Source organism: Erythrolamprus reginae, chromosome 11 (assembly GCF_031021105.1).
Source record: "Erythrolamprus reginae isolate rEryReg1 chromosome 11, rEryReg1.hap1, whole genome shotgun sequence".
Lineage (NCBI taxonomy): Eukaryota > Metazoa > Chordata > Lepidosauria > Squamata > Dipsadidae > Erythrolamprus > Erythrolamprus reginae.
This window is the reverse complement of record NC_091960.1, coordinates 10,668,812-10,695,664: the sequence shown is the minus strand read 5'-3', so window position 1 is coordinate 10,695,664 and position 26,853 is coordinate 10,668,812. Positions and strand designations below refer to the sequence as shown.

At 43.7% G+C, this 26,853-nt stretch overlaps 1 protein-coding gene across 2 annotated transcripts; it reads left to right on the top strand.

Annotated features, from left to right (window-relative positions):
• Nucleotides 1-650: 650 nt before the first annotated feature.
• Nucleotides 651-26,777, top strand: LGI4 (leucine rich repeat LGI family member 4). Of its 2 annotated transcripts, XM_070764735.1 has the most exons (9): nt 900-1,147; nt 3,801-3,872; nt 12,301-12,372; nt 14,036-14,107; nt 15,484-15,555; nt 16,242-16,411; nt 17,398-17,562; nt 21,596-22,101; nt 25,857-26,777. In XM_070764735.1, exons 1-9 carry the CDS (start codon nt 936-938, stop codon nt 26,160-26,162), a joined length of 1,647 nt encoding a protein of 548 aa, XP_070620836.1. In that variant the 5' UTR covers nt 900-935; the 3' UTR covers nt 26,163-26,777. The 2 variants fall into 2 exon arrangements, with proteins under 2 accessions (XP_070620835.1, XP_070620836.1); XM_070764734.1 differs by lacking the exon at nt 25,857-26,777 and having other exon boundaries at nt 651-1,147; nt 21,596-23,053.
• Nucleotides 26,778-26,853: the final 76 nt, after the last annotated feature.

Genomic DNA, 26,853 nt, shown 5'->3' with positions numbered 1-26,853 from the left:
CCCTCCTTCCCCCCTCCATCCATCCATACCTCTCTCTCCCTCTTTCTCCCTCCCTCCTTTCTCTCTCCATCCCTCCTTTCTCTTTCTCTTAAGCTCTCTTTCCATCCCTTTTCTCTCTCTCTCAATCCCTTCTTTCTCTCTCTCTCTCTCTCTCTTTCCATACCTTCTCTCTCTCTCTCTCCTAATCCCTCCTTTCTCTCCCTCCCTCCTCTCAATCCCTCCTTTCTTTCTCTCTCTCTCTCTTTCCATACCCCCTTTCTCTCCCTCTCTCAATCCCTCCTTTCTCTTTTTATCTCTCCCTCCCTCCTCTCTCTCCCTCTCTCCTCTTTCTCCCTCCCTCCCTTTCTCTCTCAATCCCTCCTTTCTCTCTCTCCATCCCTCCTTTCTCTCTCTCTCAATCCCTCATTTCTTTTTTCCTCTCTCCCTCCCCTCTCTCCCTCCCTCCCTCTCTCCCTCCCTCCCTTTCTCTCTCCCTCCCTCCGGTCCCCTTTTCTCTCTCTCTCTCTCTCTCTCTCTGCCGGGCGAGCGGAGGAGAAGCCCGCAGCCCGGTGGCCAGAGGGGCAGGGCAGGGCGCGCAGGAAGCCGCGGCGGCGGGCCTCCCGCCTCCTCCTCCCTCAGAAGGCTGGGATGGGGCCAAGCGGCGGCTCGACCCGGCCGGGAAGGGGAGGCTCTGCCAAAGCTGCCTCGGAGCCCGGCGCGTGGACGGAGGCGCGTGGATCGCTCTCGGCTGGGGATTAGAGCCCGCCGAGGAGGAGGAGGAGGAAGCGGCAAGCCGGGGACGCGCGCGCGCGTGCACCCGCTCCGCTTTGCGGTTGCCCCCTCCCCCGCCTCCCTCCCCGGGGGCAAGTGGGGGAGGCCGCGAAAGAGCCCGCGAGGACCGAGCGAGCGAGAGAGCCCGGTGGCCGCGTCCCCGCTCCGCCTGGCCGGCTGGCAAGATGGGCTGGAGCCCGAGGCTTGGCGGCACCGGAGCTTCGCGCCTGCTGCTGGTGGCGGTGCTGGTGCTGCTCCTGGCCGGGCAAGAGGCGAGCGCCGCCCGGAAGCCTCCCAAGAGAAGATGCGCCTCGGGCTGCACCTGCACCAAGGACACGGCGCTGTGCGAAGGAGTCAAGGAGATTCCCCGCGACCTGCCCCCGAACCTCATCTCCCTGTAAGCGGCCTCTCTGGGCGGGAGGGGGGGCTTCTTTTAACCTCCCCCCTTCTATCTATCTATCTATCTATCTATCTATCTATCTATCTATCTATCCATCCATCTATCCATCTATTTTTCTTTCTTTCTTTCTCTCTCTTCCTTCCTTTCTCTCTTCCTTCCCTCTCTTTTCTCTTTGTCTCTCTTTCTCTGTCTCTCTTTCCTTTTCTTTCCTCTATTTATTTCTGTCTTCCTTCCTTTCCCTTCTTTCTCTCTTTCTCTCTCTCTCTCCCTTTCCTTCCTTCCTTCATTTATTTATTTATTCCTGTCTTCCTTCCTTCTTTCTCTTTCTCTCTCTCTCTTTCTTTCTTTCTCTCCTTCCTTCCTTCCTTCTTCCTTCTTTCTCTCTTTCCTCCCTCCCTCCCTTCTTTCCTTCCTTTATTTATTTCTGTCTTCCTTCCCACTTTCTTCTCTCTCTCTCTCTCTCTCTCTCTCTCTCTCTCTTTCTTTCTTTCTTTCTTTCTTTCTTTCTTTCTTTCTTTCTCCTGTCCTTGCTTAGGAGTAGCAAAAGAGCTAGTTGATCACCCGGATTGTACACATTAAATCTACGTGGTCCCCTCTCCCAAGATTAAAGCTTGGGGGGGTAGGTTTCTGAGGACTGATAGACAGCCCTTCTCCAAAGGAAGACCAGCTGGGCTCAGGCCACCCCACTCCCCTTCTAAAAACTATCCTGAAAAGGGTTGTGGGAACAGGCCAGAGATCTGCAACTCCTGGTTTGGCCCAACCTCTCACTTCCGCCTTGCCTGCAGAGTTGAGGACAACTTTGGTGGGGTCTCTGGCTGGGGGGGGCAGGAAGAGGGGTCTGGAAGTGGCCGGGAGGAGGCAGGGACATGGAAGAAGCAAGGAGCCACATGAAATGCATCTCTTTTCCTTGGTGAAAGCCCCCTTCTTTGGTGCAATGACAGAATCCAGGTTAGCAAGAGATGCAGCTGGGGAGGAAATGGATTTTAATTTATTTTATTATTTTATTTTATTTATTTATTTATTTATTACTTAGATTTGTATGCCGCCCCTCTCCGAAGACTCGGGGCGGCTCACAACATGTAAAAACAAATCATAAGCAATCAGGAGGCGGTCTTAATCCAAAGGACTAACAAATTCTGCTTGAAGTCAGCTAAAATTCCGCATGCATCCCCTCTCTTCTTCCTAGAGATTTAATTCCTAGCAAAGTACTCTAACGGCGAGTTGCTTCCTCTGTTATCTTCCAGTGTGATGTGGGGGGGGGGGTGTTGGAGGGGGGGGATATCTATGGTAATGGCAGTTTCCAGCAAATCTTGCATCACTGGAGCCCCAATTCAACAACCCTGTGAAAGAAGACAGGATGAGCGAAAGCAACTGGCCCAGGTTCATTTCCTGAGTCAGGAAATAACACCAATTTAGATTTCCCCCATCCGGATCTTAATCGATACGGCACGCTGGCATCCCAAACACCACGGGAAAGGGCGTCCCTCCCTGACAGGATAGGCAGGTTGCTGAAACTGGCAGCTGCCAATCTTCCCTCCCACCCACACCCTGCCCAAGTGATTGCAGATCCCCTGAGGAGGAAACTGGATGGAATATTGCCAGAGATACACTTTCGTGCGCATAAATGCACCTCAAGCTGATGCAGGTAAACCCCTCCAGGTAAATCTGGCTCCAGGGAAATGCTCTGGTCACCCAGAGGGGAGGCTTCAAATGGCAACGTCCAGAATTTCGGCTAAGCTAAGAGGAATCGAAGTGGTCCTATCATTTGTGGTGATACGATGGTACATCTGCTTTGTTGCTGAGATCACAATCTCCCTCTCTCTCTCTCCCTCCCTCCCTCTCCTTCTCTCCATCCCTTCCTCTCCCTCATCTCTCTCCCTCCCTCTCTCCTCTCCTCTCCCTCCCTCCTCCTCTCTCTCTTCCTCTCTCCCTCCCTCTTCTCTCTCTCCCTCTATCCCCTCTCTCTTCTCCCTCCCTCTCTCCTCTCCCTTCCTCCTCCTCCCTCTTCCTCTCTCCTTTTCCTCTTTCTCTCCTCACCCTCCTCCTTCTCTCTCTTTTTCTCCCCTCCTTCCCTCTCTCTTCTCTCCCTCCCCTTCCCATTTTTCCTCTCCCTCCCCCTCTTCTCTCCTTTCTCTCTCTCCCTCTCCCTTTCTCCCTTTTTCCTTCTGTCCTCCCTCTCTCCTCTCCTCACCCTGCTCTTTCTCTCTCCTCCCTTCCTCTCCTTTCTCTCCGTCCACTTCCCCCTTCTTCCTTTCCCTCCCTCTCTCCTCTTCCCCTCTTTCCCCCTATCTCCTTCCTCTTTCTCTCTCTCTCTCCCTCTCTCTTCTCTCTCTCTCCTTTTTCTCCCCTCCTTCCCTCTCTCTTCTCTCCCTCCCCTTCCCACTTTTTCCTCTCCCTCCCTCCTTCTTCTTTCTCTCTCCCTCTCCCTCTCCTCTCCTTTCTCTCTCTCCCTCTCTCCCTTTTTCCTTCCGTCCTCCCTCTCTCCTCTCCTCACCCTCCTCTTTATCTCTCCTTCCTCCCTCTCCCTTCCCTCCCACTTCTTCCTTTCCCTCCCTCTCTCCTCTTCCTCTCCCCTCTCTCCTTCCTCTTTCTCTTTCTCCCTCCCTCTCTCCTTTCCCTTCCTCTCCTTTGCTCCCCCCTTCTCTTTCAGGTGCCTCATTCGGTCGGGCTTCACTGAGATCTTGGAAGGCAGTTTTCAACAGGTGCCATCTCTCCAGCTGCTGTAAGGATCCTCTCGGTTGTGAGTGTTGTGGCATGCATCAAACCGTGTCTGCTTTTCAGTGTTCCTCAGCCCGCGTGTGTACGGGACGTGAGAACCTGTCTCCGTTTTGCTATCCAGTCTCCCACTCACAGCATCTTTGCCAAGAAACCTGTATGATTAGACGCCTTTGGTCTAATGGTGTAAATGCCTAGCATTTCACCCAATTCTTCATAAGGAGAATGGCAAGGGTTTTCTGAAACCTTCTTTGGATCTAGGGGTGTATGGACTTTCTTTTTCCCATTTGTTCTTGGTGGATCCCTCAGTCCATCTTTGGAAGCCCTCCCTATTGTTCTGTCGGGCTCTCTGGTAGAATCCTCCCAAAAATTCACAGGTACAAATTTCAGACACACACACATTTGAAAATTCAAAACAATGTTCTTTATAATGAAAATTCACTTAAACCAAGCCCTCTTTTGGTATAGCCAAGAGCACTCATCTCCAAACAAACTGGTAATTGGTACAAGTCCCTTATCAGTTCTGAGATACTTAGCTTGCAGCTGTGAGGCAATTCACAGTCCTTCTTCTTTCACAAAGTGACACACACTTTGCTCTGGTTTAGTTTCAAAGCGGGGGAAAATCAGCACGCAAAAGGTCAAAGGCAGCAAAGCAGTCACGAAACACAACGATCAGATAATCCTCCACAATGGCCAAACCCACAGGCTGCTATTTATAGCAGCCTCACTAATGACCACAGCCCCACCCAACCACAGGTGGCCTCATTTTCTTTGATAATAATCTCTCAGTTGTTGTTGCCTATGCATCGCTCTCCGCATGCGTGGCTGTATCATTAACTCTTGTTCTGAATCCAAGGAGGAGCTAGATAATTGATCTCCTTCTGAGCTGTCTGCCACACTCTCCTCCTCCCTGTCACTCATGTCTTCTTGGTCATAGGAGCCTTCATCAGCAGATTCCACCGAGGGGGGGGAGCAAAACAGGCCTGCAGCATGTGGATGTCTCTCCCACATCCACAGTCCTTGGGGCAGAAGCTGGGCTAGAGCTAACCACAACACTATATGCTTCCCTAAACAATCTATCACTCACTGTGTAAAGTGTTCACGGCACCCAATTCTGTTGTATATCGGGGGCCTGCAACTCTTGGTCTCAGAATTCCCAATCTGACCCCCTTCCCTTTTAGAATCTGTCAGGAATATGGTCTTCAAACTTGGCAACTTTAAGACTTTTGTATCCAAACTCCCAGAATTCTCCAGACAGCAAAGCTGTGCAGGGTTCCTTCCTCTTCATCAGGTTCTCCAATCCTGGAGACAAAACCAAACCATCACACTGGGTTTCTACCTCTTGAGCAATCATCGTAGCAGCCAGTCAAAGTTCTTTGTATGCAGAACAGGTTTAAAGAAGGGGGTCCCCACATTTTGCAACTTTAAAACTTGTGGACTTCAACTCCCAGAATTCTGGGAGTTGATGTCCACAAGTCTTAAAGTTGCCAAGTTTGACGTCCTCTGCTTTAGATGTATAGGTAAGTCCTTGATCTACAACGATTCATCTAATGACATTTTCGGGCACTGAAAACAATGACTTACCATCTTCCATACAACCGTTGCAGGGTCTCCATCTTTTTGTGATCAAAATACAGATGCCTGGTAACTGACTCATATTCCTGACAGTTTCAGTGTCTGGCAGTCATAGAAACATAGAAGATTGATGGCAGAAAAAGACCTCATGGTCCATCTAGTCTGCCCTTATACTATTTCCTGTATTTTATCTTAGGATAGATATATGTTTTTCCCAATTCAGTTACTGTGGATTTACCAACCACATCTGCTGGAAGTTTGTTCCAAGCATCTACTACTCTTTCAGTAAAATAATATTTTCTCACGTTGCTTCTGATCTTTCCCGCGACTAACCTCAGATTGTGCCCCCTTGTTCTTGTGTTCACTTTCCTATTAAAAACACTTCCCTCCTGAACCTTTATTTATTTATTTATCAAATTTGTATGCCGCCCCTCTCTGCACACTTAACATTTAAATGTTTCGATCATGTCCCCCCTTTTCCTTCTGTCCTGCAGACTATACAGATTGAGTTCATTAAGTCTTTCCTGATAAGTTTTATGCTTAAGACCTTCCGCCATTTTTGTAGCCCGTCTTTGGACCCCTTCAATTTGATCCATATCTTTTTGTAGGTGAGGTCTCCAGAACTGGACACAGTATTCCAAATGTGGTCTCACCAGCGCTCTATACAACGGGATCAGAATCTCCCTCTTCCTGCTTGTTATACCTCTAGCTATGCAGCCAAGCATTCTTACTCGCTTTCCCTACCGCCTGGCTGTACTGTTCACCCATTTTGAGACTGTCAGAAATCACTACCCCTAAATCCTTCTCTTCCGATCATCTGGTCCTCTTTGATAACTTTCCGATGAGTAAAGTTAGAAGGGGGAAGTCAGGTTCACTTAGCAACCCTATTGCTAACTCAACAACCCCACCGATTCACTTAAGAACTGCAGTGGGAAAAGTCACAAAACGGGGCAAAACTCCATCAAGGACCACGTGTGTCGGTCTTCATCACATCTGAATATTGAGCAAGGGTGAGATTATTCTCTCTGGAGTTACAGGATTAGGATGAGTGGGTGAAGTCATTTTAATTGACGATGAGCAGCACCCATAGAATCCTAGAATCATAGAGTTGGAAGGGACCTCCAGGGTCATCAGGTCCAAACCCTGCTTAATGCAGGATACATTCAACCACCCCAGAAAGATGACTGTCCAGTCTCTTTCTGAAGACCTTCAGTGAAGGCGAGCCAACCACCTCCTGTGGCAAACTGTTCCACTGGTTTATCACCCTTGCCGTTAGAAAGTTTTTTTCTGATATCTAAATCTACTCCCTTGCAGTTTCATCCCATTGTTTCTAGTCTTTCCATGTGCTAATGAGAACAATGCTGATCCCTCTGCTCTGTGACAGCCCTTTAGATATTTTAGTTGCCGATATATTAGTTGCCGATTAGTTTCTGGACACAATTCAAAGCGTTGGTGATAACCTACAAAGCCCTACATGGCATTGGACCAGAATACTTACGGGACTGTCTTCTGCGGCATAAATCCCACTGGCTGATTAGGTCCCCTTCTCCAGGTCCCGTCGACCAGACAATGTTGTCTGGCAGGGTCTAGGGGAAGAGCCTTCTCTGTAGTGTCCCTGGCCCTCTGGAATCAGCTGCCTCCAGAGATTCGAACTGCCCCCCACACTCCTCGCCTTCCACAAGAGCCTTAAGACCTCTCTATGTCGCCAGGCATGGGGTAACTATTATATCCCCCCCCCCTCTGACCGTTAAAAGTTATGTGTGGTTATGATTTTGTAGTATCAATTGTTTTTAAAGTAATGGGTTTTAGTTACAGTTTTTAATTATTAGATTTGTATCTGTATTGTTCCATTGTTGTTGTGAGCCGCCCCGAGTCTTCGGAGAGGGGCGGCATACAGGTCTAGTAAATTATTATTATTATTATTATTATTATTATTATTATTATTATTATTATTACTACTACTACTACTATTACTGTTACTATTATTACTATTATTATTATTATTATTATTATTTATTAGATTTGTATGCTGCCCCACTCTGAAGACTTATTATTACTATATTATTATTATTATTATTATTATTATCATCATTATTATTATCATTATTATTATTACTACTACTTCTATTACTATTACTATTATTATTACTATTATTATTATTTATTAGATTTGTATGCTGCCTCTCTCCGAAGACTTATTATTACTATATTATTATTATTATTATTATTATTATTATTATTATTATTATTATTATCATCATCATCATCATCATCATCATCATTATTATTATTATCATTATTATTATTATTATTACTACTACTATTACTACTTCTATTACTATTACTATTACTATTATTATTACTATTATTATTATTTATTAGATTTGTATGCTGCCCCTCTCCGAAGACTTATTATTACTATATTATTATTATTATTATTATTATTATTATTATTATTATTATTATTATTATCATCATCATCATTATTATTATTATCATTATTATTATTATTACTACTACTATTACTACTTCTATTACTATTACTATTACTATTATTATTACTATTATTATTATTATTTATTAGATTTGTATGCTGCCCCTCTCCGAAGACTTATTATTACTATATTATTACTATATTATTACTATTATTATTATTATTATTATTATTATTATTATTATTATTATTTTTAGTAGACAGCTATCAAGCCTCCTCCCAGTCTTCTCCTTTGCAGACTAAACATCCCTAGATCCTTTAACCGTTCCTCATAGGACGTGGTTTCCAGACCACTCACCATCCTTGTAATTCTCCTTTGAACCTGCTCTAGTTGAACCTGCTTTAGTTTATCAATTAAACAGTCAGCAAATTAAATTAGACAGTCAGCAAATTTGGGCATATCTCTGTCTCTGCAGATCAGGCCATGCAAAGTGAAACAAAACAAAAATGCCGGCGCAAACCCTCCATGTATAATTATAACCGCACCAGTGGCATGTCAGGACAATCACTCCTAAAGGATCAAAAACAGAGTGTGCACTTTTTTTCAAATTGCATACATTGCAGAAACGATTACACCATTGGTGGTGGTGGTGGGGAAGCAGAGGCTCCTTTAGGACAGGTTTTCTCAACCCAGGGTTGAGGCTGGGGAATTCTGGGAATTGAAGTCCACGTGTGTTAAAAGTTGCCAAGGTTGGGAAGCCTTGCTCTAGAGCCGTGATGACGAACATTTTTGGGGAAACCGAGTGCCCAAAACGGAACGTGCATACATGCACATACGTTGTACGTGATGGAGCATCGGAAACCCAACAACCGGCTGGCCAAGGGGCATGTGCGCCCTGGGAAAATGATCCTCAGTTTTTTTGGTGTGTGTATCTGCACCAGCCAGCTGGTCTTCGCATGCGGCAGAGCACTGGAAACCCAAAGACCAGCTGGTTGGCATGCGCTTGCCTGGCATGGAGTCTGCAATTTCCGGTCACAATTCAAAGTGTTGGTTCTGACCTATAAAGCCCTTCATGGCATCGGACCAGAATATCTCCGGGACCGCCTTCTGCCGCACGAATCCCAGCGACCGATTATGTCCCACAGAGCTGGCCTTCTCCTGGTCCCGTTGACTAAACAATGTTGTCTGGCGGGTCCCAGGGGAAGAGCCTTCTCTGTGGCGGCCCCGACTCTCTGAAACCAGCTCCCTCCGGAGATTAGAACTGCCCCCACCCTCCTTACCTTTCGTAAACTCCTTAAAACCCACCTCTGCCGTCAGGCATGGGGGAATTGAGCCCCCTCCCCGGGCCTATACCATTTATGTATGTCATGTTTGTGTGAATGTCTGTATTAATAATGGGGTTGTTTAAAGTTTTAAAAAAATCATTAGATTTGTTATGAATTGTTTCATTGTATGCTGTGAGCCGCCCCGAGTCTACGGACAGGGGCAGCATACAAATCAAATCAAATCAAAAACTAACTAACTAACTAACTAACTAACTAACTAACTAACTAACTAACTAACTAACTAACTAACTAACTAACTAACTTGGTCCTTAACACCAATAAGACCAAAGAGCTTATAATGGACTATAGAAGGAATAGATCAGACATCCAGCCCTTGCTTATCAATGGAGACCGAGTGGAGCAAATAGCAGGATAATAAAAATAAGGGCAAACAGGGTGAAAAACAGCTTCTATCCCAGAGCATTAACTCTATTGTATTCTACTGTATCAGGCTTTCAATTTTAATTACAGTGGTACCTCTACCTAAGAACGTCTCTACTTACGAACTTTTCTAGAGAAGAACCTCTTCTCAAGAACCATTTTCCATTTACAAACCCGAGCCTCCGAAACTGTAAACGGAAAAGGTGGGGAGAAGCCTCCGTGGAGCCTCTCTAGGAATCTCCTGGGAGGAAATAGGGCCGTAAAAGGTGGGGAGAAGCCTCCGTGGAGCCTCTCCAGGAATCTCCTGGGAGGAAGCAGGGCCAGAAAAGGCAGGAAGAAGCCTCTGTGGGGCCTCTCTAGGAATCTCCTGGGAGGAAACGGGGATGGAAAAGGCAGGGAGAAGCCTCCATGGGACCTCTCTAGGAATCTCCTGGGAGGAACCAGGGCCCCCTCCACCCTCTCTGTGGTTTCCCCAATCGCACACATTATTTGTTTTTACATTAATTCCTATGGGAAAAATTGCTGCTTCTTACAAATTTTTCTACTTAAGAACCTGATCACGGAACGAATTAAGTTCGTAAGTAGAGGCACCACTGTATACAGAATGTAAAGGACGTATGTTTGTGTTTTTAATATTTAATTGTTATAATGCACAATGAAGACGTCATTTAAGTCCGTTGCACCATGTGCATTGACAATAAAGTAAACTAAACGTGGGCCTGCTTTTGAACCAGTGAACCATGGTAACTGCTCATTTTAATGGAAAAACATGCATAATGAAAAATATGGCTTTTCCCTCCATTTGCAACCTAGGAAACGGACATGGGCAAAGCAATAGTGACTAGTTTCTTTTCTTTCTCTTTGCTTTTTTTTAATCAATGAGCTGCCTACTAATCTTGGATATTTTGGCTCTGGAAGCCCCCCAATCCCATGTGCCTACGCAGATGGGCCCCGATTTAAAAATAGTCTTCCGAGAAAGCCATTCATTCAAGACATTTTATGTTTTTCCCCATCATGTGCTCTGAAAACTCATCGGATTTTAAAAACCTCTACTTGACCTCTGACTCATTGCTAGACCAAAGGAAATTTCAGGCAGGAAACAATTAGAATCATTTCTACAATTCACGGCCCGCTTTCACGTTTTAAAATGCTCAAACGAAAGGTCTGCAAATATTTTTAGCCCGACCAGTTGGTGGTTTATTATAAAGGGGGAACAGGATGGAGGACGGTGTTGAGGATTGTGATGGGAAGAAACCTGGCAAGCAGAGACATCTTCACTAAACTGCGATGCAGGTCCTCTCGTCCCAAGCTTTCTTACCTGCCCTAGGAAGATGCTTTCCATAGCATTGAGCCCCCATGGCTGGCTGTCGCCCCTGACATCTGCCCTGCTTTCTCCATTGTCTCTGTTCTGACTTAACTATGCAGTGGTACCTCTACCTAAGAATGTCTCTACTTACGAATGTTTCTAGATAAGAAACATAGAAACATAGAAGTCTGACGGCAGAAAAAGACCTCATGGTCCATCTAGTCTGCCCTTGTACTATTTTTTGTATTTTATCTTAGGATGGATATATGTTTATCCCAGGCATGTTTAAATTCAGTTACTGTGGATTTATCTACAACGTCTGCTGGAAGTTTGTTCCAAGGATCTACTACTCTTTCAGTAAAATAATATTTTCTCACGTTGCTTCTGATCTTTCCCCCAACTAACTTCAGATTATGCCCCCTTGTTCTTGTGCTCACTTTCCTATTAAAAACACTTCCCTCCTGGACCTTATTTAACCCTTTAACATATTTAAATGTTTTGATCATGTCCCCCCTTTTCCTTCTGTCCTCCAGACTATACAGATTGAGTTCATGAAGTCTTTCCGGATAAGTTTTATGCTTAAGACCTTTTACCATCTTTGTAGCCTGTCTTTGGACTCGTTCAATTTTGTCAATATCTTTTTGTAGGCCTCTATGGGGCCTCTCTAGGAATCTCCTGGGAGGAAACAGGGCCGGAAAAGGTGGGGAGAAGCCTCCGTGGGGCCTCTCTAGGAATCTCCTGGGAGGAAACAAGGCCGGAAAAGGTGGGGAGAAGCCTCCGTGGGGCCTCTCTAGGAATCTCCTGGAAGAAAACAGGTCTGGAAAAAGGCAAGGAGAAGCCTCTGTGGGGCCTCTCTAGGAATCCCCTGGGAGAAAACAGGGCCTCCACCCTCCCTGTGGTTCCCCCAATTGCACACATTATTTGCTTTCACATTGATTCCTATGGGAAAAATTGCTTCTTCTTACAAACCTTTCTACTTAAGAACCTGGTCATGGAATGAATTAAGTTCATAAGTAGAGGTACCACCGTAGTTCATAAAATCATATACCAAAATGTCCTTCCTGTTAGCGACTACGTCACCTTCAACTGCAACAACACACAAGCATGTAATAGATTTAAACTAAATATCAACTGCTCCAAACTAGACTGCAAAAAACTCTATTGCTGAGTAATCAACGCCTGGAATGCATTACCTGACTGTGGTTTCCACTCCTAACTCCAAAACCTTTAACCTTAGATTATCTACAACTGACTTCTCCCCGTTTCTAAGAGGCCTGTAAGGGGCGTGCATAAGCGCACCATTGTGCCTACCGTCCCTGTCCTGTTTCCTTTAGGGACACCTTATAAGTGGCTCTTTCTTCTTTGCATATCTTTCAACTCACCAGCTTTTCCCCCCAACCTTCTCCCCCTTAGCTTGATCACTTACAACTCCCTGGAACTGATTGGGGACGATGCCTTTGTGGGACTGACACACCTGGAATATCTGTAAGTATGCAACAGCTGCGGGTTTGGGGAAAAAGAGGAGCGAGTCCATCAGTGAGGACCGAGATGAGTTGACGCAAGCCAATTGCCAAGGCTCAGGATCTCGATCGAGGACAGGATAGCACGGCCCTTCCCGTGGGATGGGACAGCGACCCTCATTCATGACTTCCACCAAGGACTTTGCTGGATGGAGTCCCAGTCGATCAACATCTGGACTGCTGTATATTGCAGAGAAGAGGCAGAGGTTACAGCTCATAAAGAGAGGGGCTCGTAGGAGTTAAGAGATGGCGTTTGAGTAGGTCAGCTTGCCTCCTGGAGTTGTGTGTGCTCCAAGCTCAGTCATTTGATCAGGGTGGTATAAACTCTCCTGCCCTGAGCATGGGATTAGACTAATAGTTCCTTCTAGCCTTATGGTTCTATGTTCTATGATCTCTTTTAAGCTTGAAAGAACAGGGAAAAGGGAATAAAGTATTAAAATTGGAATGTAGAATTAGAATTAGTAGGAATAGGGTAGGATAGAATAGGATATGATAGGATAGAATAGAATAGAATACAACAGAACAGAAGAGAACAGAGCAGAATAAAATAGAGTAGAATAGAATAGAATAGAATAGAATAGAATAGAATAGAATTCTTTATTAGCCAGCTGTGAGTAGACCCACAAGGAATTTGTTTCTGGTGTGTAAGCTCTCAGCGTACATACAGCTATAGTGATAAGCAACAAAGTTATAAGATAAGGAGATAGGTATGTTATAGGGAAGATGAGAATAATGATGATAATACTACCTTTTTAGATAGTTTGACGGCCTTTTTATTTATTTATTTTATTTTTTCAAGTACATAATACACATATAACGCTATTTATATACATGAGATGGGTATCAATTAAGAGTGAAACATTAGGACAGGGACGGTAGGCATGCTGGTGTACTTAGGAATGCCCTTTACTGAATATCTACGGTATTAGTATATCTTACATATATATATATATATACATACATATATACACATATATAGATATATGTCACATGTTTTTGCTGAATTTGAAAATTAGGGGAGACTAGGATAGATCTATTTCAGCCTTATTTTGGCCTCATCAGCTAGCCATGCCCTCACTGGGACTTGAACTTGCAACCTTTGCCTTGTAAGGCAGAGAATTAACCTCTAGGCTACGGTATCCAATCCCTTCAGCTCTGTACCTGGGAAGGGTTACATGTTTTTTGTGTCGAATCACCCTGGTATATTGAAGGAACATCACAGCTCCTTTTCATAATATTATACATATATTACACACTCACACATGGGAATATCTGCAGTAAAATGTCAGCTTTATTTTCCTTTATTCATGAAAATTTCATCCCAACATCTAGAAGATTATATGTGGCTGATCCCAGATTTAGAGCCCGTTTGCCTTTTGTTTTGCATGTTTCTTTGCCAAATTGTGGTGCTGCTTTTCTTTCAGAAGCAAAAGGCAATGTATAGAAGTGGTTCCCCCACTTCTAATTTTCTCCTAACAGAGCTTTGAGGCACACTGAGTTGAGAAAGCTTGACTGCCCCAGATCCTCCCATGATCTGAGGGTTGATGTTAGCCCTTGCTATCTTAACCACTGACCCATCCCTTTTGGCTCCTTCCTTGAGATTTATGAAGCCTTCTCTTCCTTGGCAGGTTCATTGAGCAAAACAGACTAGAAGCCATCTCCAAGAATGCCTTCAGAGGCCTGAAGACCCTTCTTCATCTGTGAGTACTTTGTGGGACATCTTCCTGGTTCCTCTTTGGATTTTTGAAAGTTCTGGCAAAGTTTACCAGATAAATTTGCTTACTATTTACTTATTATTAGATTTTATATCCACCATTTATTTTGGGTAAACTTAAACTAGTATACATGCCTTGAGAGTCTCATTTGGCAACTTAGCCTATGACGTTAATAGTTTTGCTTGGTTTGGATGCTATCTATCTATCATCTATCTATCTATCTATCTATCATCTATCTATCTATCTATCTATCATCTATCTATCTATCATCTATCTAACTATCTATCTATCTATCTATCATCTATCTATCATCTATTTATCTATCTATCTATCTATCATCTATCTATCATCCATCTATCTATCATCTATCTGTCTGTCTATCTATCTATCATCTATCTATCTATCTATCTATCTATCATCTATCTATCTATCTATCCATCCGTTTGTTTGTTTGTTTGTTTATTTACTTATCTATTTACTTATCTATCTATCTATCATCTATCATCTATCATCTATCATCTATCTATCTATCATCTGTCTGTCTATCTATCATCTATCTATCTATCTATCTATCTATCTATCTATCCATCCATCCATCCATCAACACAGAGAAAAACCTGTTCTTCCCAACAGGCAGGCTATGAGACTTCACAGCAGAGTCCTGATGGCCAGACAATACAGCAGACTTCTTGCTGGCACACCCACCACTGTAGAGAATAAGACCCACACCTTTCCCCCTCCAAGGTTTCAGTATTCAAAGTCACAAACCAGAATTCCAAGACGCCAAAGATCACAGCCAGGTCCCAGGACTCCCAAAGATAATACTCCACAAGCCAGGAAGGGTGGGTCTGCCTTTTCAGCCTTTCCAGAGAGCACCACACCCAAACCCAGCTGTTGCCTCTTTAGTGCTGAAAGTACCTGGCTAATTGTCCCCTTCGTTGTGTTGCTCTTCTCTGCCGGAGATCGATTATTGCTTGTGCATTTTCATCTAAGAAATCCAGGCTGCTTGCTGGGGAGAGCTCCCCCTCGGGGGACTCTGGCTGTCCTCCCTCTCCCTCAGCCTGAGATTCCTCCTCCCCGTCTGCCTGAACCTCCTGTTCCTCATCCTCCCCCTCTGAGCAGGAAGCCGGCAGAGGATCAGCCGTTCCCTGAGGGGCCTCAGACGGAATCACAACACCGAGTTAGGCAAGGAAACTTCTGCAAGCAAACAACCCAGCTTTGAGAGATCAAGAACCCCGCAGTTGAATCCTGAGCCACAAATATTATCTTCTATATTGGGGCTGTTTTATTGTCATCGTCTTCCCAAACCTGCCAACTTGCTTTAAGAAGGATATTCATTTTCCTTTCCATTTTTTTCACAGGAATTTAGCCAACAACAACTTACAGACTTTACCGAGGCACCTCTTCCGAGGCCTGGATTCTCTGACTTCCGTGTAAGTTGTGAGTCCAGCAAAAAAGAAAGAAGGGTCAGTAAGGGGCGTACATAAGTGCACTAGTGTGCCTTTCGTCCCCTGTCCAATTGTCTTTTATTTGTTTGTTTGTTTGTTTGTTTGTTTGTTTGTTTGTTTGTTTATTTATTTATTATTTAGATTTGTATGCCGCCCCTCTCCGAAGACTCGGGGCGGCTCACAGCAAGATAGAACAAATCATAAATAATCCAAATAACTTTAAAATATTTAAAGATTTAAAAGAACCCCTTATACTAACAGACACACACATATCTCATATATCATATATATTTTCTTCCTTTCATATATACATGGAATGTTTGTGTGTGTGTTTGCTTTTAATAATGGGTTTTTTAGTGTTTTTTAAATTATTAGATTTCTTCTTACATTGTTCTTGTTATTGTTGTGAGCCGCCCCGAGTCTGCGGAGAGGGGCGGCATACAAATCTAATAAATAAATAAACAAACAAACAAACAAACAAATAAATAAATAAATCTTCTCCTCTATTTTTACATATTATCTTTATATATATTTCTTAATGTCTGTTCACTTCCATATGTATTGTGTATTGGACAAATGAATAAATAAATAAATATAAAGCTGATCCTGGGTGAATGTTTGGATGCCACCCTGCCTTCCTGGTGATCACCCACTAATGTCTTTCCCAACAGGGACTTGCGGGGAAATGCCTTCCACTGTGACTGTAAGCTGAAGTGGCTGGTGGAATGGCTGAGCCACACCAGCGCCTTGGTGGAGCCCATCGAGTGCCATTCGCCGCCTGAGCTGAACCGCACCAGTCTCAGCGAACTGCGCCCTGGAGGGTTCAATTGCATCACTACTGGTAGGTCATCCTTTGTCCTTTGGGTTCCCTCCAGCGAGGAAGGACTGCCAGCCCTACCATGAGTCAAAGGCGCGGGGGGGAGTTGCCTCCGTCAGCAAGTATTACTATCCCGGATGGGTCAGCCAAATGGGTTAGCTCTTTGCTTTGTTTCTCCCTAATGGGGAGAAGAATGGTCTTTGTTGGCTATTTGTTGCTCATAGAGTGCCATTCTGATTATTGAGGGTTTTCTTTCTTGAGTACTAAAAAAAAGAGACCTTGCTTGACACTGGATTCCCTTGCAGGGAAAGTCAAAAGGTTTTACTCATGTAGCCAAATGTCTTAGATCAGTGTTTCTCAAATAGAAACAAATAGTAGGGCGGCTCCCCCCTGGAGTGGTGCAGAGCAATGCGAGGGGGGCACATGGCCTCCATCCATCCATCCATCCATCCATCCATCTATCTTATCTACCTACCTACCTACCTATCTACCTACCTACCTACCTACCTACCTATCTACCTACCTATCTATCTACCTATCTATCTATCTACCTATCTATCTACCTACCTACCTACCTACCTACCTACCTACCTATCTATCTATCTACCTACCTATCTATCTATCCACCTACCTATCTATCTATCTATCTATCTATCTATCTATCTACCTATCTACCTATCTACCTACCTACCTACCTACCTACCTATCTATCTATCTACCTATCTATCTACCTACCTACCTACCTACCTACCTACCTATCTATCTATCTATCTATCTATCTATCTATCTATCTATCTATCTATCTACCTACCTACCTACCTACCTACCCATCTATCTATCTGACCTGCGTGGAACCTTTAAACACAGCATCAGCCCTTGCAGAAATGCATTTCTTAATTAATTGCATTCCAGGCTGCCAACCAAGTTTCCCTTCCTGGAAAGCTGAAGGCCACCAGGGTTGCAAGATTCCACACCCGATCAAAGGCTAATTTCTACCTTCCTCCCCACAGAACTGGTTCTATTTGACACTTTGCCAGAGCAGTCTCTTTCAATAGAAAAATTCATCTACCACGACGAAGAGAATCTGGTGATTGCGCAGCCCTTTACTGGACGGTGCAACTTCTTGGAGTGGAACCACGCGAGTGGGAAATTTCGCAGCTATGCCACTATCAATGGTAAGAAGCCTAGAAACGCATAACACAGGCACTTTTCTCTTGCCAGCATTAGTAGGTGGGGGAATTGCCATTGTTGTTGAGAAATATACAGTGGGGAACATTCATCAGCACTAAGCTACACCTCATAATGAATTAGGGATAACTTTCTCTAGCTTAGAAACATAGAAACATAGACCCCCAACGGAAGACTTAATTATAGATAAGATATATACATGCGTGGAGATGGACGAACTCACTAACTCAATTAAGGGAAACAAAATCATGGAATCAAAACGAACATGGCAAAAATGGCATGAATGGGTTCAAAAGAGAATATAGAAACAATATAATATGAAGCAACAGTACAATTGAAACAATCTACAGCTACCTTGCAAAAAGTTTTATTTACCAGTTAGTGAACGTAATAAATATTAGAATATAAAAGTATGAAATATAATGTATATAATGGAATGTAACAGGTAAAAATCTACTATAAGAATGTTAATAGAGATGGTTTATAATCTGTAAAACAGAAGTAATGTGTGATTTGAATTATATGTGAAAACTTAATAAAGAAAATATTAAAAAAAGAAAAAGAAACATAGAAACATAGAAGACTGATGGCAGAAAAAGACCTCAAGGTCCATCTAGTCTGCCCTTATACTATTTTCTGTATTTTATCTTAGGATGGATATACGTTTATCCCAGGCATGTTTCAATTCAGTTACTGTGGATTTATCTACCACTTCTGCTGGAAGTTTGTTCCAAGGATCTACTACTCTTTCAGCAAAATAATATTTTCTCATGTTGCTTTTGATCTTTCCCCCAACTAACCTCAGATTGTGCCCTCTTCTTCTTGTGTTCACTTTCCTATTAAAAACACTTCCCTTCTGGACCTTATTTAACCCTTTGACATATTTAAATGTTTCGATCATGTCCCCCCTTTTCCTTCTGTCCTCCAGACTTTACAGATTGAGTTCATGAAGTCTTTCCTGATACGTTTTATGCTTAAGACCTTCCACCATTCTTGTAGCCCATCTTTGGATTTTGTCAATATCTTTTTGTAGGTGAGGTCTCCAGAACTGAACACAGTATTCCAAATGTGGTCTCACCAGCACTCTATATAAGGGGATCACGATCTCCCTCTTCCTGCTTGTTATACCTCTAGCTATGCAGCCAAGCATCTTACTTGCTTTTCCTACTGCCCGACCACACTGCTCATCCATTTTGAGACTGTCAGAAATCACTACCCCTAGCTTTTTATGCCTGTCAACTTTTTCTGTAGCTTGTAGGTCTTTAATTTGTGCTCTCTATTTAGCTCCAATCCTCTTCTTAACATATATACACAGGCACCAAGAGATTTGCTGCACTATTGTAAGAGAAGAGCGGGCAGAGCTGGTGAGCGGAGTTAAGTGTGCCATCAGATTAGAGTCCTTGCATTCCCACAAGTACTCCAAACCCAGGCCATCCTGAATTCTGTTGACCTTTATCTGACACCAATTTAGTGGTAAACTTCAGTTTGAAAGGCTGTTGTGCATATGCTTGAATAAATGCTCTAGGCCAAGGGTTTCCCAGCCCCAGGCCGTCGACCAGCGCTGTCCGTGGATGCCTGCAATTGGTCCACAAAAACAAATTAAGCCCCATCTGCGGAATGCAAGCAACATCACCTCATCACCTCGAGGTTCAACTACTGTAATGCTCTCTACATGGGGCTACCTTTGAAGAGTGTTTGGAAACTTCAGATCGTGCAGAATGCAGCTGCAAGAGCAATCATGGGCTTCCCCACGTATGCCCATGACACACCAACACTTTGCAGTCTGCATTGGTTGCCGATCAGTTTCCGGTCACAATTCAAAGTGTTGGTTATGACCTATAAAGCCCTTCATGGCACCGGACCAGAATATCTCCAGGACCGCCTTCTGCCGCACGAATCCCAGCGGCCAGTTAGGTCCCACAGAGTTGGCCTTCTCCGGGTCCCGTCGACTAAATAATGTCATTTGGCGGGGCCCAGGGGAAGAGGTTTCTCTGTGGCGGTCCTGACCCTCTGGAACCAGCTCCACCCGGAGATTAGAACTGTCCCCACCCTCCTTGCCTTTTGTAAACTTCTTAAAACCCACTTCTGCCTTCAGGCATGGGGGAATTGAGACATCTCCCCCAGGCTTATACAGTTTATACATGGTATGTTTGTTTGTTTGTTTGTGTGTGTGTTTGCTTATTAATAATGGGGTTTTTAGTGTTTTAAATTATTAGATTTATTTTACATTGTTTTATTGTTGATGTGAGCCGCCCCGAGTCTACGGAGAGGGGCAGCATACAAATCTAATAAACAAACAAACAAACAAACAAACACATACATACATACATACATACATACATACATACATACATACATACATACATACATACATACATACATAAATAGTAATCATGCAAAACCACATCCCCTCCAGTCCATAGAAAAACCTTTCTCCTTTTGTTATGCTCAATGTACATATCACAAACAAAATAATGGAATCGGCTGAAATGAACAGGTTAATGATATGGATGGCATGACATTCTTCTCTCATCTTCTGCATCCTTTGCCATCCCTATAGCATTGAGAGGAACAGTATAGATCCAATCAATGAATCAATCAGAATAGAGCTAGAGAGGACCTTGGAGGTCTTCTAGTCATCTGAATGGTAATGTCATAATTAAGACCATGTGACAGTAATTAAAGAGATAACTGTAATGTAAGGTTTCCAGCATCACAGCTTAGTGACTCCATCTTTCTCCTTCTCAGGTTTCTTGGAACAATTAGTTCAATAGATTCAAATAGACTCAAATAAGATGTGAAATTGATGACCAGCAATTAATGCAAAGGTTATTAATATTAGAGGGAGAAAAACTATATTTTAAGAAGTTTTTGAATATATAAGATTTATTATTATTATTATTATTATTATTATTATTATTATTATTATTATTATTAATTATTATTATTATTATTATTATTATTATTATTATTATTTATTATTATTATTTTTAGATTTGTATGCCGCCCCTCTCCGCAGACTCGGGGTGGCTCACAACAGTGATTAAAAAAAATATGTATTGACAAATCTACTAATTTAAAATCTAAAATAACAATTGTACATTTAAAAAATCTAAAAACAAGGAACCCCAATATAAAAAACATACATACAGTCATATCATGCACTAAAACTACATAGGCAGGGGGAGATGTCTCAGTTCCCCCACGCTTGACGACAGAGGTGGGTTTTGAGGAGTTTACGAAAGGCAAGGAGGGTAGGGGCAGTTCTAATCTCTGGAGGGAGCTGATTCCAGAGGGTCGGAGCCACCACAGAGAAGGCTCTTCCCCTGGGTCCCGCCAGACGACATTGTTTAGTCGACGGGACCCGGAGAAGGCCAACTCTGTGGGACCTGACCGGTCGCTGGGATTCGTGCGGCAGAAGGCGGTCTCGCAGGTATCCTGGTCCGGTGCCATGAAGGGCTTTATAGGTGATAACCAACACTTTGAATTGTGACCGGAAACTGATCGGCAACCAGTGCAGACTGCGGAGCGTTGGTGTTACATGGGCATATTTGGGAAAGCCCATGATTGCTCTCGCAGCTGCATTCTGCACGATCTGAAGTTTCTACAGTCCTTTTGTGAAAGAAAGAGATATATTTATTTATTTTATTATTTATTTATTATTTAGATTTGTATGCCGCCCCTCTCCGCAGACTCCATTGAATAAGAGCCTCCATTGAATGATTACAAAGTTAAAAAAAAATGTATATGTTTTGTTGGAAACTATGTATTTTTATTTATTCTATGCTAGAGAAAAAAAATAAAAACATTTTATGGGGGGAAAAAAATCAACCAACCCACCAATCAATCAATCAATCAATCAATCAGAATAGAGCTAGAAAGGACCTTGGAGGTCTTCTAGTCATCTGAATGGTAATGTCATAATTAAGACAATGTAACGATAATGTAATGTAATGTAACAGTAATGTAAAAAAAGTTTCCAACATCAACATTTAGTGACTCCACCTTTCTCCTTCTCAGGTTCTTCCACTGTGGTGTGCAAACCCTTGGTGATCGAGGGCGAACTCTTTGTGGTTGTAGCTCAGCTCTTCAGAGGGTCCCACATCTACAAGCGACATGAAGCTACGGGACAATTCCTGCACACCCAGGTCATCGAGAGCTCCCGTATCCGCAAGCCCAATGACATCGAGGTCTTCCGAATGGAGGGAGATTGGTATTTCATCATGGCCGACAGTTCCAAGGCTGGCTCGACCACCTTGTACCGCTGGAATGGTCATGGCTTCTATTCCCACCAGTCTTTGCATTCCTGGTATCGGGACACGGATGCTGAATTTCTGGAGATTGCAGGCAAGCCCCACCTCATCTTGGCCAGCAGCTCTCAGCGTCCTGTTGTCTATCAGTGGAACAAGCAGCAATTTGTGCGCCGTACGGACATTCCTGATATGGACGATGTCTACGCTGTCAAGCATTTCAAGGTCAAGGACGATGTGTACATTTGTTTGACGCGGTTTCTTGGAGATTCCAAGGTGAGATTGGTGGCTAGTTGGTTGGTTGGTTGCTACTGTACCTGCTTCACTGCTGTCACACATTTCACAGAGCCCCCAATGTGGTTTTTGCCTCCCAAGGACAACCCCATCTGTCCGTCCATTACCCTGGGGGGGGAGTCATTGACCCCCTCAGAGAGGGTCCACAACTTGGGCGTCCTCCTTGATCCACAGCTCACATTAGAGAAACATCTTTCAGCTGTGGCAAGGGGAGCGTTTGCCCAGGTTCGCCTGGTGCACCAGTTGCGGCCCTATTTGGACCGGGAGTCACTGCTCACAGCCACTCATGCCCTCATCACCTCGAGGCTCGACTACTGTAATGCTCTCTACATGGGGCTACCTTTGAAAAATGTTCGGAAACTTCAGATCGTGCAGAATGTAGCTGCGAGAGCTATCATGGGCTTTCCTAAATATGCCCATGTTACATCAACACTCCGCAGTCTGCATTGGTTGCCGATCAGTTTCCAGTCACAATTCAAAGTGTTGGCATCGGACCAGAATATCTCCGGGACCGCCTTCTGCTGCACGAATCCCAGCGACCAGTTAGGTCTCACAGAGTTGGCCTTCTCTGGGTCCCGTCAACTAAACAATGTCATTTGGCGGGACCCAGGGGAAGAGCCTTCTCTGTGGCTGCCCCGACCCTTTGGAACCAACCCCCCCAGATATCAGAGTTGCCCCCACCCTCCTTGCCTTTTGTAAGCTCCTTAAAACCCACCTCTGTCGTCAGGCATGGGGGAATTGAGACTTTCCCTTCCCCCTAGGCTTATAAAATTTATGCATGGTATGTCAGTATGTTTGATTGGTTTCTTAAATTGGGTTTTTTAAATTAACTTAAATATTAGATTTGTTTACATTGTATTATTATTGTTGTTAGCCACCCCGAGTCTACGGAGAGGGGCGGCATACAAATCTGATAAATAAATAAATAAATAAATAAAATAGTCTCTAGAAATGTAGCCATTTGGCCTAGTGTGTAATCCAAGCACTGTGGCTTGCAGATCAGAGGTCATAGGTTGAGCATATATGGGCCTTAGCACATGGTGGCATTTTCAAGTAAACCTGGCATGCTTTTGAACATAGTCTTCAGGGGAATATACGGTATGTGTGCTTAGTGAAAATTATTAATTGTGCCTTCTGCCAATCAAATCAAATCTCATCACCAGCTCAAGGTTGACTGAGCCTTCCATCCTTCCGAGGTGGGTCAAATAAGGACCTGGATTATGGGGGCAATATATTCTGCCTCTGTTAAAAAGTGCTATTGCTAACATGTTGTAAGCCGCCCTGAGTCTAAGGAGAAGGGCAGCATTAAAATAAATTGATTGATTGAATGAACGAACGAATGAATGAATGAATGAATGAATGAATGAATGAATATCTCATTGAGAAGCACAATTTATTCAAATTGAGCTGGACAGATCTAGATGTAACCTCCAGGTATGTTGGGTGTTAACCCTCTTAATTCTTACCCATCATTAGGAAAGCTTACAATAGTTGAAACTGCTTGGTACCAGCTGCTCAGGTGTTACCATCCCATCTCCTTGACGCAAGATTTTGAGTAAAGGACTGGGCAGTCATCAATTAACCCATAAGGAATTGACCTCTGATGGCTTACACAACCTTACTCAATGTATATTTCTGTAGTGTTCAGTATGGCAAACAGAACGTTTTCTGAGCTTTCTGATGAGTGTACTTTTGGTTGCCAATATTTCACCCTACCGTTTGTAGTGCAAGCACATAAAGCAGATGAAGCAATGATAAATTGAACAAACAATAAATAGCACATACATATGAATTTAGTGTAACTGCTGTATTGTACCAGTTTAGTTCTATCCTACCAAAAAATTGGATGCTGATTATTAGTCTTGGCCCTTTCTCTTCAAACTCAAAGCAACCGTATCTGCCCTGGACCCATTTAGAGAACACATTGAGTCAGTTACCTCCTTCCCATTGTCAGATTGGAGGGATGGAAGAATTAGATTATTTAATCCAATTTCACCTGTGCTCTCTTTGCTGACTTCAGATTCTAAGGCCTGCAAGTTAGAAATTCTGGGACTTTAATGAATTCCTACATTAAGTACATTTAAGTCTACACCTTAATGCTTCCTGCTAGGTCATGATCCCAGAAGGAGAGAAAATGCCAAGGCACATGGTTCAATCTTGGCTCAATCAAATCCAATTTATTGGGCCAAGATAAATCAGTTTTTTTTCTTTTCCAATTAATAATAATTATTATTAACAATAATAATAATTTATCGGATGTGTATGCCGCCCCTCTCCGTAGACTCGGGGCTGTTAACAACAATGATAAAAACAGCATGTGACAATCCAATAATAAAACAACTAAACACCCTTATTTATAAAAACCAAACATACACACAAACATACCATGCATAACTTGTAATGGCCTAGGGGGAAGGAATATCTCAACTCCCCCATGCCTGGCGGTATAAATGAGTCTTGAGTAGTTTACGAAAGACAGGGAGGGTGGGGGCAATTCTAATCTCCAGGGGGAGTTGGTTCCAGAGGGCCGGGGCCGCCACAGAGAAGGCTCTTCCCCTGGGGCCCGCCAAACGACATTGTTTAGTCGACGGGACCTGGAGAAGGCCAACTCTGTGGGACCTTATCGGTCGCTGGGATTCGTGCCGTAGCAGGCGGTTCCGGAGGTAGTCTGGTCCAAAGCCATGTAGGGCTTTAAAGGTCATGACCAACACTTTGAATTGTGACCGGAAACTGATTGGCAGTGTCATCGCTTATGAAATCAGGTAGATGACTCATTAAAAAAATTAATGAAATCCCTCCCGTTGGTGGACTTCCATTTTTTCCCCATTGTCCTTGCATCTGGACTTAACGTTAGGTCCCTTTCCCCCGTAATAACACTCACATCTAAGACTTGCTGCCGTCTTAGTGGCAACAAGCACTGCTCTGGGCTTGCACACCTGTACAGCAGTTTAATGTTTCCAAATGTAAAATAATGCACTTGGCAGTTCTGTGTTAGCAAAAACTTCAGAAGAAAGGGATTTAGGGGTAGTGATTTCTGACAGTCTCAAAATGGGTGAACAGTGCAGTCAGGCGGTAGGGAAAGCAAGTAGGATGCTTGGCTGCATAGCTAGAGGTATAACAAACAGGAAGAGGGAGATTATGATCCCGCTATATAGAGCGCTGGTGAGACCACATTTGGAATACTGTGTTCAGTTCACCTACAAAAAGATATTGACAAAATTGAACGGGTCCAAAGACGGGCTACAAGAATGGTGGAAGGTCTTAAGCATAAAACATATCAGGAAAGACTTCATGAACTCAATCTGTATAGTCTGGAGGACAGAAGGAAAAGGAGGGACATGATTGAAACATTTAAATATATTAAAGGGTTAAATAAGGTCCAGGAGGGAAGTGTTTTTAATAGGAAAGTGAACACAAGAACAAGGGGACACAATCTGAAGTTAGTTGGGGGAAAGATCAAAAGCAACATGAGAAAATATTATTTTGCTGAAAGAGTAGTAGATCCTTGGAACAAACTTCCAGCAGACGTGGTAGATAAATCCACAGTAACTGAATTTAAACATGCCTGGGATAAACATAGATCCATCCTAAGATAAAATACAGAAAATAGTATAAGGGCAGACTAGATGGACCATGAGGTCTTTTCCTGCCGTCAGTCTTCTATGTTTCTATGTTCTATGTTTCTACAGCCTTTGATTGAAGCTCTTTCCATTTGAGTCCTCTTCTGCTCTCCACAGGTGATGCACTGGGACGGTTCCATGTTTCGAGATGTCCAGCAGATGCCTTCGCGCGGCTCCATGGTCTTCCAACCGCTGAGCATCTCCGGCTACCGCTATGCCTTTCTTGGCAATGACTACTCCTTCAGCAAAGTCTACCGCTATGACCCCATCACTGGCCTCTTTCAGCACTTCCAGGAGCTCAACACCCAGGCCCCGCGTTCCTTTGCCCACCTCAGCGTGGACAAGCAAGACTTCCTGATTGCCTCCAGCTTCAAGGGCAAGACACATATTTACCGCCACGTCATCATTGATCTGAGCGCCTGAGCCCAGCGACAGTGGGGCTGAGGGGGGGCACTGATCGAAGGTAGGAGGCGGCTACCCGCAAGGAGAAGCAACCCGGAAGACTGTTGGCTCCTGGGAAGTGCAGTACCAGAGGCATCCACTAGGAGGCCAGCATGGGAAGCAGATGCTGTTGAGGTGCGCTTCTCCAATGGGACGCAGGAGATACCAGCTGGCCAGCAGGTGGGAGACAGGCGACTTAAGAGCCATAATCAATCGCTAGCAAACCGCAACTTGAGTGGCAGCAGAAGTCAGCAGATTTTTTTTGCTTTTCTTTTGATCTGCCGAATGATGCTAAACCGAAGGGCAGAGGGCTTGCAGTTTTGCAGTGGAGTTAACTCAGATACTTTGACCAATACGACACCTTTTTTTATAGAGAATTGCTCAGAATTTCCATTTTTCCCCCTTTTCCCCTATTATCCTTGAAGATGAGGTAGATTTGATTGGATTTTCTTCTTCCCTTTTAATGGATTCCTGGAAATATTTTTTTTGGGGTAGGGGGAGTCTTATTTTTCCTGCTTGCTTGTATGGCTCTGTTTTCTTTTGAAAACATTTTTTTTTAAAGCGTGCAATCCTGCATCAGATAACTCTAACCCAGGGGTCCCCAAACCTTTTACACAGGGGGCCAGTTCACTTTCCCTCAGACTGTTGGAGGGCCGGACTATAAAAAAACCCT